General features: G+C 42.5%; 1 protein-coding gene across 1 annotated transcript in view; it reads left to right on the top strand.

Moving 5' to 3' along the window:
* The window catches only part of LIN28B (lin-28 homolog B), an 80,630-nt gene extending 68,451 nt beyond the window's left edge, over positions 1 to 12,179 (top strand). Inside the window, exon 4 of the mRNA XM_063290976.1 lies at positions 11,422 to 12,179. Coding sequence (XP_063147046.1) covers positions 11,422 to 11,794 — 373 coding nt within the window. The 3' untranslated portion in view covers positions 11,795 to 12,179. The remainder of the gene's footprint in view (positions 1 to 11,421) is intronic.
* Positions 12,180 to 16,839: the final 4,660 nt, after the last annotated feature.

Here is a 16,839-nt window from a genome sequence, read left to right as displayed (position 1 = left end):
TTGAAGACTTACACCCCTTTACAGCAACATAAACAGTATGAGGCTGGTGTTTTTTATTTCAAATTCCAATCTATTTTAGAAAGTATGTTTGGTTTGGAATTACATATTTTGAGATATATAAGCAAATTTCTTAAAAATATGATCTTACATCTTTTAATCTTTAAAACTGTTGTTAAAATGACCTGGCTTTCCTCTCCAACAGTAATTTTTGAAATGACAGTTAAAAGCCTTTCAAGGATGAGGGGATGATCAGATGGTTGCTGCCCTCTAGTGGGCTGCTCTGAAAACAGGTAAAGACGAAATCATTTAAATCATGCAAAACAACTATTTATTGGAAGCACGTTATTTTTTTTTTCCTATGTGACTTTCTTTGTGCATTGCATGTGTGGGTTTTACCCCAGCACAGAATTCCTTATCGTGATAGTTGAGATATAGTATAACGAAAAGCCCCATCACTTTTGCCTATGACTAGGGGGCATCTCCTTAGTCCTCAGTTCCTTTACATCCATCATCGCAGTCACGTAATTGGGGCTAGTTATCCAAACTTCCCTGAGCTTCCTCTTGATCTTCTTTCTTCCATCTCCCTTTTTTCTTACCTCTTCACAATCTTTCACAAGATTTAATGACTGGGTTTTTCTAGCAGAGCAGACCATGATCCAGTTCAAGACATGCATTCCTGCACTATTGGACAGATTATCTCCTCTGTGTCTTCCTCAACCCCAGCAATATAAGTGCAGACATACACAGTTCATAATTCAAGTCCTACACCAGTGTGTCTCAACCTTGGGAACTTTAAGATGTGTGGACTTCAACTCCCAGAATTCTCCAGCCAGTCATGCTGGATGGAGAATTCTAGGTATTGAAGTCCACACATCTTAAAGTTCCAAAGGTTGAGACACACTGTCCTACACTAACTCTCCTGAACTCAGACAGCAGCATTCTGCTCACACCATGATAGATCAGACTGCAGCATTTCACTACTCTTCTCTTGTAACTGTGGGCAGTAACCTATAACTTCTGCCTCTGGACAGCCTCTTGTCACAAGAATGTCAACAACCAGATCTTGAGTCATGCTGTGTCACAGCATGGCTAGCACAGCCCAATCTGTTCTGTTGTAGAGAATTGTGAGGTCTCTGAAGCAGAAGACATCCCTCAACCAGAAAATCCTACACAGTCCCATTTCATTGCATTTACTTTGTATTTTGAGACCGAAATTAAGGACATCCTTCAATTTATTTTCTCATTAAAGAAAAAGAACTTGCCCAGTCTTCCGTCAAGGTATATCTAGCAGCCATTTCAGCTAACATGAGCATATTCAGAATCTTTAAAAATTCCTTAATTAAGAGGTTCCTCAAATGATTTACAAACCTTCGTCCTTTAGTAAAAAACATCCAGCTCCACAGTGGAGTTTCTGCTTCCTTATGAGAACTTTTGAAACTGGCAACAAATGGTCTGCATCCTTCAGAATAGCATTTCTGGTGGCAATCATCGGTGGAAGGGCAAGGAACAATATAGTCAGTCTGCCTTTGAGGGTGTTTCCTCCCCCCCCCCCCAAACAAGATAATTTTGTGATCTGTGATTATTTTCCTGTCCAAGGTATCTTCAGGTATCTTCCCACATCAAGATGCCTTTCCCTTTCCCTTTGCCATTTTCTTAGTAGGAACCATTCGTACATGCCCTAGACGTGCCTAAGGACTGTCTTCCTGTGTTAATATTATTAAGTCATTCTGTCCTTCCCACAGAAGGCATGTTGGTTTCAACATAAATGTTTGCCAGTTGGGTCTAGAAAGCCATTAGATTGGGATGCTAGGTAGCTATGTATCTTTCACCAGAGTTTCTTGGGAGAGGTTTTAATAGCTTCAACAATGACAGTGATCTTTTAAGGACTGACCCTTCTTTGTCTTTGTAAGGCATCTGTCTGGTCTATCTTCAGATGTTCATTCAGCACTCCTGCCTAGATATCCAAGTGAAAATGACTTCAGGCAGACCTGCATTGCCCTTCATACTCTGCTGATATCACAGCTTCTCATCTCTTGAAGCTAAGTTTGATGGACAGAAACCACAGCAAAAAACATTTTGTTTATCCGTGACTATGTCCCAGGGATCAACTGTGCATTCACACAACCCACACACCTTTCCCTCTTCAGATGCATGCTCAGGCCTGCTGGATCAGTCATTCTAGTGTCTAAAGGAAAGGTGGGGCCACCTCTCTGGAGATGCGGAGGAGCAGGAGGCTTCCTGCCAACATTCTCAGCTGTAGTGAGTTCCAGGTAGGGATTCTGTACAGGTGCAAAATCCGTATCTGTAAATGCACAGATAATCGCTCAGTGAACCTCAGCTACCTGCCCTCCCAATTGCAATTCTCGTGGTCACTAATTCACAAGACGGTCAGTTCCTTTATCCTGGTTTAGATATTCTCAGAAAAACCCACAACCCTCTCAGTTTTGTCTTGAGCTCTGTAAAGTTTTCACAGAACTATTTTTCTTGTGACTAATTCACATAGTCACAAAAAATTATTTTGGTATAATACACCACAAACCTAAGAAGCATTTGAGATACCAAATTCATTTCACAGGAGGTTCTGCAAAGCGTTCCTCCCCCTCCCTTGGAAAAACCTTCCTGGGAGATCACAGTATCCCTCAAACAACATAAGATGCTGTATTGGTGGCTCCAACAAAGAGGGAAGGAACAGAAAAAGTCCTTCTATGAACTTCAGGTTATCTCAAACTCCAAAAAATGGCAGCTGTAATCTGTTGAGCTCCTTAACTTTTGCTTACAGGTTGTTCTTATTCTTAGAAAAGTTTTGATTTCTGTGAAACAGCTCAGCAGTGACAACAACAACTAAATACCTATTGCTGCATCTGCTTTGATTGATTTCCCCCCCTCTATTTATTTATTTATTCAAATTTAATTACCGCCCATCTCCCCCAAGAGAGGGACTCTTGCCTTGGTTATCCTTTTTTTATAAGAATTTTATTAAATTTCAAACAAAGATAAAAGCTACAGAAAAATAAAAAACTACATAAAAGGAAAAAAAACAAAAGACCTGAAAACACAAAAAAGAATTTTTTTAAAGAAATTACAGAAAAAGATGACTTCCGACTTTTAACAGCAAGAATATACAACAATTTCCTTAATCCCTTACTCCCTTACCAAAGTCACATTATTTCTATAAGTCATACCACTGGCACATTATAAAAATCACTAAATACAGTTGCTCCCTCCCCTTGTATTAAAATAAAAAAGAATATATAAACCTCCTAATGTAATGGTTGCCTATTCTAAAACACTATCAGACTCATGAGCAGGAATTCAAAGATATCTGATTTATTAAAGAATAGTATGCAGGATCACAGAGAAAGCTGAGAATGATAAAAGTGCGCCAAATGCAAACTAAAAACCCTCAGTGTAAATGAGATCCCTCCCCCCGTAGAATCTTCCCACGTTCACAATCCCAGGTGCTCCTAACGGTTTCTGATAGTCTGCGGGAAAAGTCCTTGAACAGAGAACATAACCCAACCACATTCCATTGTAATGAACACAGATACAGAGCTTGGTACAAAGTTTCACAGCAGTTCCCTCCCAAACAGAAATGCGCGTCAGCACCATGGCATGTGAAACGTTACGATGTATACTATACATTGAAACAGTGAACATGACATACTGCCCCCCCAAAAGAAAGAAAACACTAAGCAGCAGCCTTCAAAGGATAAGCAAGGTGGAAACGGCGAACTAAATCAGGAGCATTAACATGGCAAGCAGACACCCATTCAGGATGAGGAAAATGTTTCCATCGGACCAGATACTGGAGGGTGCCTCGAAGCTTGTGAGAATCAACGACCTCCTTGACCTCAAAGTGCTGTTGGCCGTCAATCATGATCGGAGGAGGAGGTTGGGGATGCCAGCGGGAGGAGTGGTGGACAGGCTTGAGCAAGCTGAAATGGAAAACAGGGTGCAAGCGTTTCAAATTGTGAGGCAGGTCCAATTTAACAGTAACTGGATTGATAAGACCAACAATAGGGAAAGGACTAATGAACTTGGGAGCAAGTTTTTTAGAGGGTTCTGGTGACTTGATAAATTTGGTAGATAGATACACCTGATCCCCAATCTTGAAGTCGTGTTGCAAGGAACGATGCTTATCGGCTTGAAACTTGTAAGTAGCCTGGGCGTCAGCCAAAGCTTGTTGAATCACCGGCCCGGAATCAGCCAGCTTAATAGCCCAGTCAGAGGCAGAACATGTTTGGGAAGGGGGTTGTGGCAGTTCAGGGATGGGAACAAAGTCATGACCAGAAACCACATGAAAAGGGGTTTGCCTGGTACTTTGATGGACAGCATTGTTGTAAGCCACTTCAGCAAAAGGTAGTAACTCCACCCAATCATCCTGATGGTAGTTAATGTATGCTCTAAGGAATTGTTCAAGAGTGGAGTTCAAAATCTCAGTAGAACTGTCAGTCTCAGGATGGGAAGACGTGGATAGCGCTTGTTTGGTGCCAATCAATTTTAAAAATTATTTCCAAAACTGGGAAGTAAACTGTGTCCTGTGGTCACAGACCAAACAGGAGGGGCTACCGTGGAGGCGGTAGATGTGGATGAGAAATAAGCGCGCCAATTGTGGGGCTGACGGGATGGATGCACATGGAATGAAATGTGCTTGTTTGGAAAAAAAATCTTTTACAATGCAAATGACAGTTTTCTTCTGACTGGGAGGAAGATCCACAATAAAATCCATAGAAATCTCATCCCAGGGATGGGACGGGCTGGCCACCAGAACTGACAACAAACCAAATGTAATGTTTTGACAAAACCAAAGCGCCCAGCAAGTTTATCATCATGGGAACGCTGTAAAATCTCAGCTCTTAAAGTTTCAGGTACATAAAGGCAGTGTTCCACCCATGCCAGACGGTTTTCAAAAGAAACAGTGTCTTTATTGGCTAGCGACCAAGTGTCAGATTTCAGCGCCTGGAGAAAGTCCTTCTGTAACTGACAAGGAACTTGCACCTTCCGTTTCCCAGACTGGGCTGGGGGCAGGGTTGCTTGCACACGGGTCTGGCTCCCAGTGACAGCAACCAAACCCAGTTGTGGTTCAGTGAGAACAGTCCCAACCACATCTGCCCCCTGGTCAAAATCCTGAGGTAAACACGACAAAGCATCGGCCAGAAAGTTTTTCTTTCCTGGGATAAATTTTAACTGGAAGTTGAAACGACTGAAAAACTGAGCCCAGCGAATTTGTTTAGGACTGAGACGCCAGGGGGTGTGGAGGGCTTCCAAATTCCTGTGATCGGTCCAAACCTCGAAAGGGCATTTAGCGCCTTCAAGGAGGTGGTGCCAGGCTTCCAAAGCGGCTTTTACAGCAAACGCCTCCTTTTCCCAAACTTGCCACCGGCGTTCGGCTTCAGAAAATTTTCTGAACAGATAAGCGCAGGGTTTTAAGTGATTTTCAGAATCTCTCTGTAACAAAAGAGCCCCAACTGAGGAGTCAGAAGCATCAACTTGGACCACAAAGGGGCGTTCAGGATCGGGGTGCTGTAGAATAGGCTCAGCAGTGAAAAGGGTTTTTAATTTCTCAAATGCTGCCTGGCATTCAGGCGTCCAATTCAACACTGCCCCAGGGTTTTTTTACTTTGCGTGTCTCCCCCAAGCCGTTCATATGGAGTAAATCAGTGAGGGGCAAAGCAATCTCAGCGAACCCCTGGATAAATTGGCAATAGTAATTACTGAACCCGAGGAAACTTTGCAATTGCCTCTGGGTGCAGGGATGTTCCCAACTTAAAATCGCCTGGATTTTTGCAGGGTCCATTTAAATGCCCTTGTCAGACACCCTATAGCCCAGATAGTCAAGTTGGGTCTTGTGGAATTCACATTTGGAAAGTTTGGCATAGAGTTTGGCATTTCTAAGCTTGCGTAACACCTGTTTGAGGAGGAGTTCGTGTTCCTCCTCAGTTTCAGTGAGAACATCATCTAAATAAACCAGGACCCCTTTAAACAAATGATCATGTAATACTTCATTAATCAATTGCATGAAGACTCTGGGCGCCCCTGCCTACCCAAAAGGGAGGACTTTGTACTGAAATGAACCCAATGGGCAATTAAAAGCAGTTTTCCACTCATCTCCAGCTCGTATGCGGAAATAGGCTTCACGAAGATCAAGCTTGGAGAAAATCTTGCCCTTAGACAAGTGAGCTAACATGTCCTTCATGAGCAGAAGGGGGTACTTGTTGCAAATTGAGATGGAATTTAACCCCCGATAGTCCATACAGAGTCGAAGCGTGCCATCTTTCTTTTCCCGGAATAGCACAGGGGCCCCAACTGGGGAATTTGCAGGTTCAATAAACCCCCTTGAAAGATTTTTGTCAATAAAGTCCCGTAATGCCTCAAGCTCCTTCTAAGTCATTGGATAAATTTTTGGCTTGGGCAATTGAGCATTGGGAACCAACTCTATCGCACAGTCAGTTTTCCGATGGGGGGGGGTAGCTGATCTGCTTCCATTTCCCCAAAAAGTCTGCAAAGTCTTGGTATTGATCGGGCAAGCCTTCTAAATGTGCCAAGTTAGGGCATGGTGTGGTGGCCGCAGCCCTTTCAACCCCCACACGTGCAGCTCTCTCTGCTGTAGGAGCTTGGTAAAACCCATCTTTAAAAGTCACGGTTCTGTGTTCTCAGTTTATATATGGGCTTCGATAGGTCAACCAGGGGATCCCCAGAATTACCAAGGGATTGCCAACAGGTGCTACTACGAATTTTAAAGTCTCACGATGGCTGCCCATTTGCATTGCGACAGTTCCAGTGAAATGGGTTGCCCCCCCCCCCCACCATTGAACCATCCAATTGTGTGAAGATCAAAGGCTGCTGGAGGGGGAAGCTAGGCAGGTCCAAAGCAGCAACCAGATCAGGGTGAATTAAACACCTGGAACACTCAGAGTCAACCAAAGCCCAGACCTCTGTAGTTTTTGTGCAGGAGCCCAATTTCACTTTTACTGCTAAAGTGGGACAGTCAGCACTCACCATAGCATCCTTGCGCCCATCCTCCTCCACCTGCCCGCAGGCGCTCTTCATGGCAGGTGGCTGGCGTTTCCCACCGGCTCCTCAGAGTTGTCTTCAGCCTCTCCCAAGAAGTAGAATACTTCCTCAGCATCGGCTGTGCCCTTGGCTGCTGTCATCTGCCGCAAGGGGGGCGCAATTTGGCCGGCGGCTTGCCCGCTCGATCTCCAGCCTTGGCTTTTGGACAATCAGCTGCTCAATGCCCTTCCTTTCCGCATCAGAGACACTCACCCCTCGTGTAGTGCCGATCTCTCTCCTCATCCCAGGCTTTATAGCCTGGCCAGGCAGCAGTTGCAGCACTTCAGGGTCCCCTCATGGTGGCTGGTGGTTTTTCAGGTCTTCTGGTTTGCATGAAGGTATGCTGAGCATGCTCAGCCTTGCCTGCCAGACAGATCCATTTGTGCAATGACTCTGGGTTATCCCTACACAACGCCCACCGTAGGATGTCCCAGTTGAGTCCCTCTTTAAACCGTTCTATTAAGGTTGACTGAGACCAGTCGGGGATTTTCCCAGCTAAAGCCTTAAACTCCAGGGTGTAATCAGCTACAGACAGTTGGCCCTGGGTAAGTTCCTTCAGCGCCTTCTTAGCTCTTGCCTTGGCCAGAGGATCCTCAAAATGCAGCTTTAACGCCCACATGAAGTCCTTGAAATAATCAAGTGCAGGGGAGTCAGCCTCACTTAACTGAACATACCAGTCAGCCGCTCGACCCTTCAACTTGGTGGCAATGGCAGTTATCTTAGCCTGTTTGGAAGGGAAGTATGCTCCAAACTGCCTCATGTAACTTTTAGCATTAGTTATAAAGATAACTTGGTTGGATCCCCTTCAAACTTGACAGAAAAGTCTCTCACACCCACTCCTGTTGGCGCGGAATCGGCAGCTGCTTGAGTGCTTGGGCCCCAGGTTACAGTAGCTCTCCCTCTTTGGGGTGGGGACACTGGTGGTCGAGCCCTGCAGTGTGGAGATTCATCCCTGAGCCGTCTCTGGCCCCGCTCGGCCGGCAGTCTGGATGGGAGGATGGGGGATGGTTGCGTGAATCTGGGATCTCCTCCACGCCTCCCCTGCCCCCCCAATGACAGAGACAGGTTTCTTAGCATGTACTCCATCAATTCTATTTTGGCCTCCATCACTCTTAGCCTTTCAGGGGTTTGAGATTCCTCCCTCCCTCGTGTGTTAGGCTGTCTCTCTGTTGATACCGTGGTAGATTCTATGTCTGGGGTCAGCAGGAACCGATACTTCCAGGACACCTGGGACGTCCCTGGCTGGGGTTCTCCCACTTCATCCCAGGTGATCAACTCTGCAGGCGATTCGCTGGGTGCCGGTTGCTCTGGTTCTCCCCCATCGTCAGATTCCTCTACCTCAGGACTGGAACTCGATTCCTCCTGGAAATCTGAAGGTTCTGGGGTGAGGCTCAGTTCTCCACTCTTGACCGTCGACTTGGGCATCAAGCTAGCCATCTCCTTGAGTCCCCCGGTCGTGAGCTTGGACTCTGCCATCATTAACTATTTTCCCTCACAAGAAACTAATCTTGGTAGGAGCTAACGGTACAACTTTGGTCATTCTCAGCTTTATGAAATGGTTGCCTATTCTAAAACACTATCAGACTCATGAGCAGGAATTCAAAGATACCTGATTTATTAAGGAATAGTATGCAGGATCACAGAGAAAGCTGAGAATGATAAAAGCGCGCCAAATGCAAACTAAAAACCCTCGGTGTAAATGAGATCCCTCCCCCCGTAGAATCTTCCCAAGTTCACAATCCCAGGTGCTCCTAACGGTTTCTGATGGTCTGCGGGAAAAGTCCTTGAACAGAGCACATAACCCAACCACATTCCATTGTAATGAACACAGATACAGAGCTTGGTACAAGGTTTCACAGCAGCTCCCTCCCAAACAGAAACGCGCGTCAGCGCCATGGCATGTGAAACGTTACGATGTATACTATACATTGAAACAGTGAACATGACACCTAATCAACTTCCCCCCCAAAGATAACATTTATTTATTTCCTTCCTACTACTATTCTATACATTCTGGTCTACTATAATAAAAATCAAACTAAAAAACATATAAATTGTCTACCATTATACTTAGTAATACAGCAATTTTGACAAACTTGATCATGTCAGACTCAAAACCAGCCTTCATCGTTGTTGTTGTTATATCTTGATAATCTTAATTCAAATCATTAAAAGTAAATGAAGTCAGCCAAACCCTTAAAGCAATCCAGATAAATATACTTAAACCCTTATCTCACTTCAAAATAAACCAAAGCATTTGCATATCTCCACATTATGCACAGAGCTTTTTTTCTTAAATCAGACAGCCCAACTGCCCCCCTCAAAAACTCCAACTTCTCTTCAAGAGAGCTCCCATACATTTTAACCCCCTCTTTTCCAAGGGCACTCCATCAAAAGATCCATTTAACTCATGGCTTGCAACCCAACCTATCCCTTTAATTCCTTCAACTCCACTGTCCAATCTTCCTCCAGCATCTCAGCAGAAGTTGAAGAGACATTCCTGATGCTGTTAAATTTTTCCATTTCATACATGACATCCCCAACCAGATGAGACATTTTAAAGTTCATATCTTCTACAATGTCCTGAATGCCTTGCATAAAAAGTTGGTAAGAATCAGAAAGAATTTGTTTAAGGTCTCAATGGAATTCAGAGAAAGTCTGCTTGAATTCCTCCATGTCTCACACAGTAGATTATGGCACCCCCTAGGAGCTTAATCAGCAAAAGTCAAAGATATGAGGATGTTTGAAAGTTGTTTACATGAAGTGAGAGTGATTGGCAGACTGTTCTCAAGAGAAAGTGGACAGGAATCTGAAGGTTCAAATCAGCTGATTCAGCATGTAGGAAAATGGTATTTTCTTCAAATCCAGTACAAAAATAATAACAGGGAGACAATTATTTACTCTCAAATCCTTGTTAATATTTGGATGAGAAACAAGCCAAAACTTTAAAAGATTTTTTTAAAAAAAATTAACCCCAAAAATAACAATAAGGCCAAGACAGCCCGCTTCTCCTTGCTGTGAAAAGCTCCTCTTAGGGTACATAAACTTAAAAATATATAAATTGGGTGATTTAGAAATGGGGTGGCCAGGCTCAAGTGTCTCTTTAAGGCTACAGCATGGCTTAGAAATGGTGACATCCCAGCCTCCCGGCAGCTCTTACCAGACAAGTGCGAATGCCATTTGTGATCCTCTGGCTACAAGTCGCCATTCTGGAGGATGAATGGGGTGATTCCAAGTGTTTTCTTTGACTGTGAAAACACTCCTGGGCTTCAGGAAAAACCTGCCTGAGCCCCCTAAAAATGCCATGTTGTCAGTTCTGCCTGCAGAGCCCACAAGCACAGCTGTTCAGTCTGCCATGTCCCCACCAGAAGCCTTGGTTATCCTTCATGACTCTTTCAAGAAGCAGTACAATTAATAGTAATCACCAATAACTTTCCAATGTTTCTAGATATCAGTACTAACCATTATGTATCATATCCAGGGTTTTTTTTTTTTTTTTTTGCATATTCTATATCTCACAGCTTTATTGACTATTCCGGGTAGAATCCCAGCATAAATTGACTATTGTCCATATAGTTGATATGAATGCATAGTCTAAAGTTATATAGATGGATGCTTGTCAGGATGATACAATCAGTTTCTAGGCCTATACGTCTTTACCAATTACTTTTGATGGCGGTTTAGAAACAGTGAAGAAGCTCCATTGTACTGCTTCTTTCCTTTCCTTTATACCAGGGTTTCTCAGCCAGGGTTCCATGGAACCCTAGGGTTCCGCAAGAGGTCACTAAGGGTTCCCTGGGAGATCGTGATTTATTTAAAAAAGTATTTCAAATTTGAGCAACTTCACATTAAAGAAGTAAGTTTCATTCTTTATTTTCAGTTTAAGAACACTGTTAATGCATACATACAGGCCTAAACATGAAATGAGTATAATAATTTTGTAACTTCTAGCCTATATTTGAGCCTGAATGCGCAGGGGTTCCCTGAGGCCTGAAAAATATTTCAAGGGTTCCTCCAGGGTCAAAAGGTTGAGAAAGTCTGGTTTATACCCTGAAAGCAAGAAAATGACACACTCCTTTCTTACAATGCTGAACAGAAGACATTAACTATCAGCCTAGGTGAGACATTTTGCTAAAGCTTCTTGGCTATCATGAAGTAGTTGATCTTGTTGACTACTTTGGGAAACCCTGGAGTAAGAGAAAGCAGCTCTCCAAAAAGCTGTCAGAAAAACATAGTGTAGTATAACAATTCCAAATTTGGTGGTATTTGTTTCCCTTGGCCCCTTGCTATTTTTTAAAGTTGAGGGTCAAACATTTCTCTTGTAAGCCTCTTTAATTAAGGATATATCAACCTATTTGTGTTTTGCAGATGCTACAATTGTGGTGGCTTCGATCATCATGCCAAGGAATGTATTCTACCTCCACAGCCAAAGAAGTGCCATTACTGTCAGAGCATCATGCACATGGTGGCAAACTGCCCACTTAAAACTGTCCCACAGCAGCCCACAAGTTACCAGGGAAGATACGAAGCTGAGTCCCAGCCCTCCACATCAGCCTTCCTGAGGGAAGGAGGAGGAGGGGCCTATGGCTACACTTCTCCATCCTATTCTCAGGAAGGAAGGCCAGATGTCTTACAGCATTCAGGCAAGTCCCCTCAAGAAGCTGCTGCAAGTAAGTTCTCTCCATCACCTGAAGAACAAAGCCGGAAGGGGCCATCGGTTCAAAAAAGGAAAAAGACTTAAAGAGCTTTGTCACCACCTTTCATTACCCTCTTGTGATGTCTACCTCATTCAAGCACAAGGAGAATAATCTCATGTATTATCCTGCAGCAAACCTCAAATTTTAACTACTGTTGAGGACCCAGGGGTCTTTTGAAAACAAAAAACCAAAGCAGACCAGTCACTCCAAGCAAATTTCAGACCAGCTAAATAGCTAGCGGGTTTCTAAACTGTTTGAGCATCAGATTCTTACGTGATTTTTAAAGTTAGACTAAGCTGTCTTTGGGCGTATGTTCTCCCCTTCTCCCCTTCTTTTCCAGAGCAGCCCTATGGAAGTCTGTGCTTCCATAGCTGCTTGAGTTCTCTGTGGTTAATGTTAACAATGGTTTGTTTGGAAAAAAGCCAGTTTCAAACCGTGAGTTATGACAGCTTTTTGAACAAACCATAATTAAGACTAAGCACATGATAACATTTGTTAATTCTAAACAGCAATTAGTAAGAAGTGGAAGTGAGTATTTTTGACTTCTTTATGGCCATCCAAGGGAATGTGATGGTGGGGAAGCAGCACATACGCCCACTGTGCACTGAAACTCATTCCTGTCACAATAAACCATTTCGTATTTTGATGTCCAGGCTGGCCCATTGCCTGAATGTACACATTAAATACTATGTTTCTTAGAACACATGATTCATGGAAAAGTAAGTTTTGAATGAAGTTTTTTTTAAATATGTTGCCTTTTTCAATTATAGAAGAGAAAGGGAGGGAATGATTTGTAACCATAATTTCCTGATAATTCAAATAATGTTTTACTACTTAGAGTCACCATGATCACGGTACTGAATAGATCAAGACATCCCTGTAGGGTTCAGGGTAGTTGTAATTGCTGTTGTTGAGAAGGTGGAGGTGGAAGGCATTTGTTTTTACTCCTAACCTTGAAAGGGTAATGCCTTGGTTTAAAGATGCCTCAGAATTGCCACAAATTTTTAAAGAATTAAAGGCGCTTCCCTGTCTTTTCCCTCCCTTAGACAATGAATGTGTTATTTCCTGTGCCAGTATCTGAAATACTGTATCAACTCAATATGGCTTATATACAGGTTAGTTGATTGTAAGGGAGAATGTAGATGTTAAAATAATTGTTTAAAGTGATATTGTGATGCCATTTGGACTCACTAAATCTTGTGCAAATCTTGAGGATTATGAAGGCAGGGGCGGTGGCAGCAGCGGCATCTTCCAACTCAGGGGCCATATCAGTGGATGGATTTCCACAGGTCTTTCCAAGACATGCGTCCTGGCCTTTTAATTTCCCAAAGATCAATCTTAGTACAATCCCGTGCATGGGTATAAGATCTCAGTGGCCTTAAGCTCAAGAAAAATTAGTATATAGGATTGCAGTCTTAAACTTATTTAATTGCTATATGATAATATAATAGTAACTTCAGTCTGTATACACGCTGAATTATTTAGAAGCCCGTGGAGTTGCCCAAGTGCTTGGAATTTGCGGGACTGATTTTTTAAATGAAGATTATAAAGCCAATCAATTCTCTATACATTATTTGATCAGGATCGAACTGTCACAACTGTTCCACACTCCCAAGAATGAACTAGGGCCAATTTCTTACCCATTTTACCAATTTTGGGAAGACAAGCACTGTGCATATTTATTATGGGTGGCCCTTCCTAGTACAACCTTTCGAGTAGAATAAAACCACATGATTTATTATGATGCTTGTAAACCCAGAACATCATTTAGGCATGGCTAAAACCACTACATGCAGTTCTAGAACTGTTTGCTTCCTAAAGAGCAGCAGCTGCTGCTGAAACCTTCAAAGGAAACCTGAGCTGGGTGTTAATTAAGTCCTATGGACCATGGTGTCTTCCTTTTAAAACTGGTCTTGAAGAAACACTTTTCCCTATTTCTTTGGCAAACAAAAGAGGAAGAGAATGAAAATCAAGAAGATCTGATGTTGTAACGTAGTTTGGGCCAAATCTTCAGAGCATGCTTTCTTCCGTTATGTCATTGAGAACATCAGGGCTTGTTTTGATAGGCTTCTGGCCAAGCTGAGAGGACTTTATTCCCTGTCCAGGAATTATGCAGAGAATCCTTTCTGGGTGTTGTTGCTCATACTGCTGCCACCACTGCCCCACCCTCTCTCAGGAAATGTGCATGGCTCAGTGGCCTGAAAGGTAGGCCCCGCCCTCATGACGGAACTTTGCTTGAACTTCATGACAGTGTTTGAGGGGAAAAAAGAATCTCAGTGGTTTATACTGAAGTTTTCAGTGTGCTACAATGCAAAGCGGGGTGTTTTGGTTTTGGGTTGTTTTTTTATTTTATTTTGACGATACTGAATGTGATGTATGTATAGAGAACTACTTCCTTGCCTTATGTAAGGATTGTAAACTTATTTAAGTTATGTAGACAAATCGAAGTGGCATTGCCTAATCTTCTAGCAAGTATAATAACTGGGTTATAAAACAGCAACAATGTCAAGGGTAAGGTCACTTTGAAAATATAAACCAAAGTTTGTTGACCTTTATGTAGAGTATAAGATGGAAATGGTGGATTTGAAAACTGACCATTCCCTGTTTAGCTACTTTAAAATTCCAAACCTAAATTTTTTGGTGAAATAAGTAATTCCAGCAGCCACAGACTGAATTGCTAAGAGAGCCTAGCAGACCTATCTTATTAAAAGTTTACATTTTATTTTTATATATTGGAGGATGGTCACTATTGCAAAATATCCTTCTCAGGACAAAGAACCTTGCTCAGGGAAAATGCCATGTAATTATTATTTTTCTTTTCTTTTACAGATTGCTTGCTTGTTCAGAACAAACCAAAAATGCTTTTATACTGCTGTGTACTGTGCTATTATATACATATTATGTGCTAATGATAGTAACTACCTCTGTTTACTAATGAGTTTCTTATGACTCAGATATCAGCTTTTTGCATAATGTTTTCCCATGTACTGAAGTGAACACTTATGACTTGACATCATGAGCATGGCTGACTTTCAGGGTTGTGGGCAGGGCAGTTCCTCCCCATTCCTGAATTTCTAAGCCACATTGTTTATATAGGGAAGAATATAATTATTTCTGTTTACAGCAAACAACTACCTCATACTTACCACATAAGCAACACCTGCGTGTTGCTCTGGCCTTAAATGTGGCTTTTGATTCTATGGTACATACCTCTACTTTTGAAAAAAATTGCTTGTGGAACATACAAACATTACAATTACATTTCGTTTTGAAAATGATGCATCTGTTCAAAATGATGTGAGAGTCTCTCTTGAAATTTAACTTTGCTTTTCCACCTAACTGACAGAGAAAGAGGTGCTGTTGACATACCAGTAGCACCTGCAAAGGAACTTTTTTTCCCCCTCTAAGAAAGAGCCAACATGTGGGAGTTAACCAATTAACTCATTATTCCTGGATGGCAAGAGAATTGCATATTTTTTTCCTTGCTTCCTGTTAATAAGATGTGATTATCTGCTGAAAGTAAATAACCTAGCAGATTCCTGGTGAGACCGATACTCTGTTTACCCCATTTCAGCTAAAGAACTATGTTTGCCAGTTTGTAAGGGATGTAAGAAAACCATATTGTTCCAAAACAATGCACTCCTGAGTTTCCTTGCTTTGGTAATGGGCAGGCTCCAGCAAGAATTGGCTGCCCAGCTCTGGGCCTTTCGCCTAAATAACCCCATGGCCCAAATCAGGCAAACAATCTCAATGCAGAAAGGGCTCATCAGATTCCCAAAGGGCTTTGGGTTTCTGCATGCGCCTTCACTCCCCTTCTTTCCTCTGCTTGCAGACCCAGATAAAAGGAAGATACTGTGATTTGTTAAATCATAGTTCCCAATGACATCTGAACCAGGTTTAAACATAGCTTATCAAACAGGATCCAATTCCAACTGGTAAGAACACTTAGACTACAGTCTCCTATCATGTCTGAACAAGGAAACTGATTTAATAAGTCCCAGTAGCAACACTGTTGAATGCAAGAGTGGGCTGATGTCCCCACTGCATCCATTCCTGGCCCTCCCACCCTGTCTGTGATGTGAGCAGGGAAGCATGATCTGTGCACAGAGGCTCCCTGTGTGAAGATAGAGAAAAGTGGACAGTGAGCAACCTCAGAGGAGTGCCTGGAGCATCTCTTTGCCCTTGGAGTGATGGCAAAGGTTACAGCCAAAGGCAAAACACACTGAGCCACTGGGAGCAGCCCTACTTTCTCCCCCTCAGGTGTAACTGCACAAGGCACAACATCTGGCAGCTTTACCAGTTTTGATTTAAGGCTCTGCAAGCTTTAAGGCATTTGTTTTGCTCTTTAACTGCCCATCCCCAACACACACACACACGCAAAGCCCTAAGTATTTGGCCCCACCGGCTATGGGCATCACCAAAGAAATGCAAAGAATTTGCATGCAATTACCAGCTTGGACTTTTTAACCCCCAGTGTAAAGACATAATAGCCCAGTAGGCCAACACTTGCCTCTGTGAAAGTTACGTGGCTAAGAAAAAAAAATGCATGAGCACAATTCATGCTTGGAAGACAGATGCCAATATTTTTTCATCTTCTAAGATTTACAACTTTACTGCAAAATTTAAATATTTTATTTTAAATCATCTTGTTCGGGAATCTATATACTGTCACTTTCAACAGTATCCTGAGCATTTGTTGGCATCTTGCTTTATGAAACATTTTGAACTTTCTAGTGTCAGTAAGCCAAAACTTGAAACAGCAAGTCTGTCATATGAATTGCAATGGGACTCTCACTTGCACAAATGTTTTCCTTGTCTCCCTGCCCTAGAACTGAGCCCCTTGTGCTCCAGAACTGATCTCATGTTGGATCATACAGTGAAATCAGTAGGGGCTGTGCACACTTGAATAGCATCTTTAAAAAAAAACTGAGAGGGAAAAGATAACAGGACAATTACTAGGGTGCTGTTTGAGCACTAAAATTAGTTCTAAAGATGTGATGTTTTTGCTAAATACAGGCTACTCAATTTTTAAAAAATCTTAATTTGTCTTAGTGCTATCCCAAAGTTACTTCCTCTATGTAATTTTGTG

This window comes from Candoia aspera, chromosome 1 (assembly GCF_035149785.1).
Source record: "Candoia aspera isolate rCanAsp1 chromosome 1, rCanAsp1.hap2, whole genome shotgun sequence".
Taxonomy (NCBI): domain Eukaryota; kingdom Metazoa; phylum Chordata; class Lepidosauria; order Squamata; family Boidae; genus Candoia; species Candoia aspera.
This window is presented reverse-complemented; position numbering and strand designations above follow the sequence as displayed.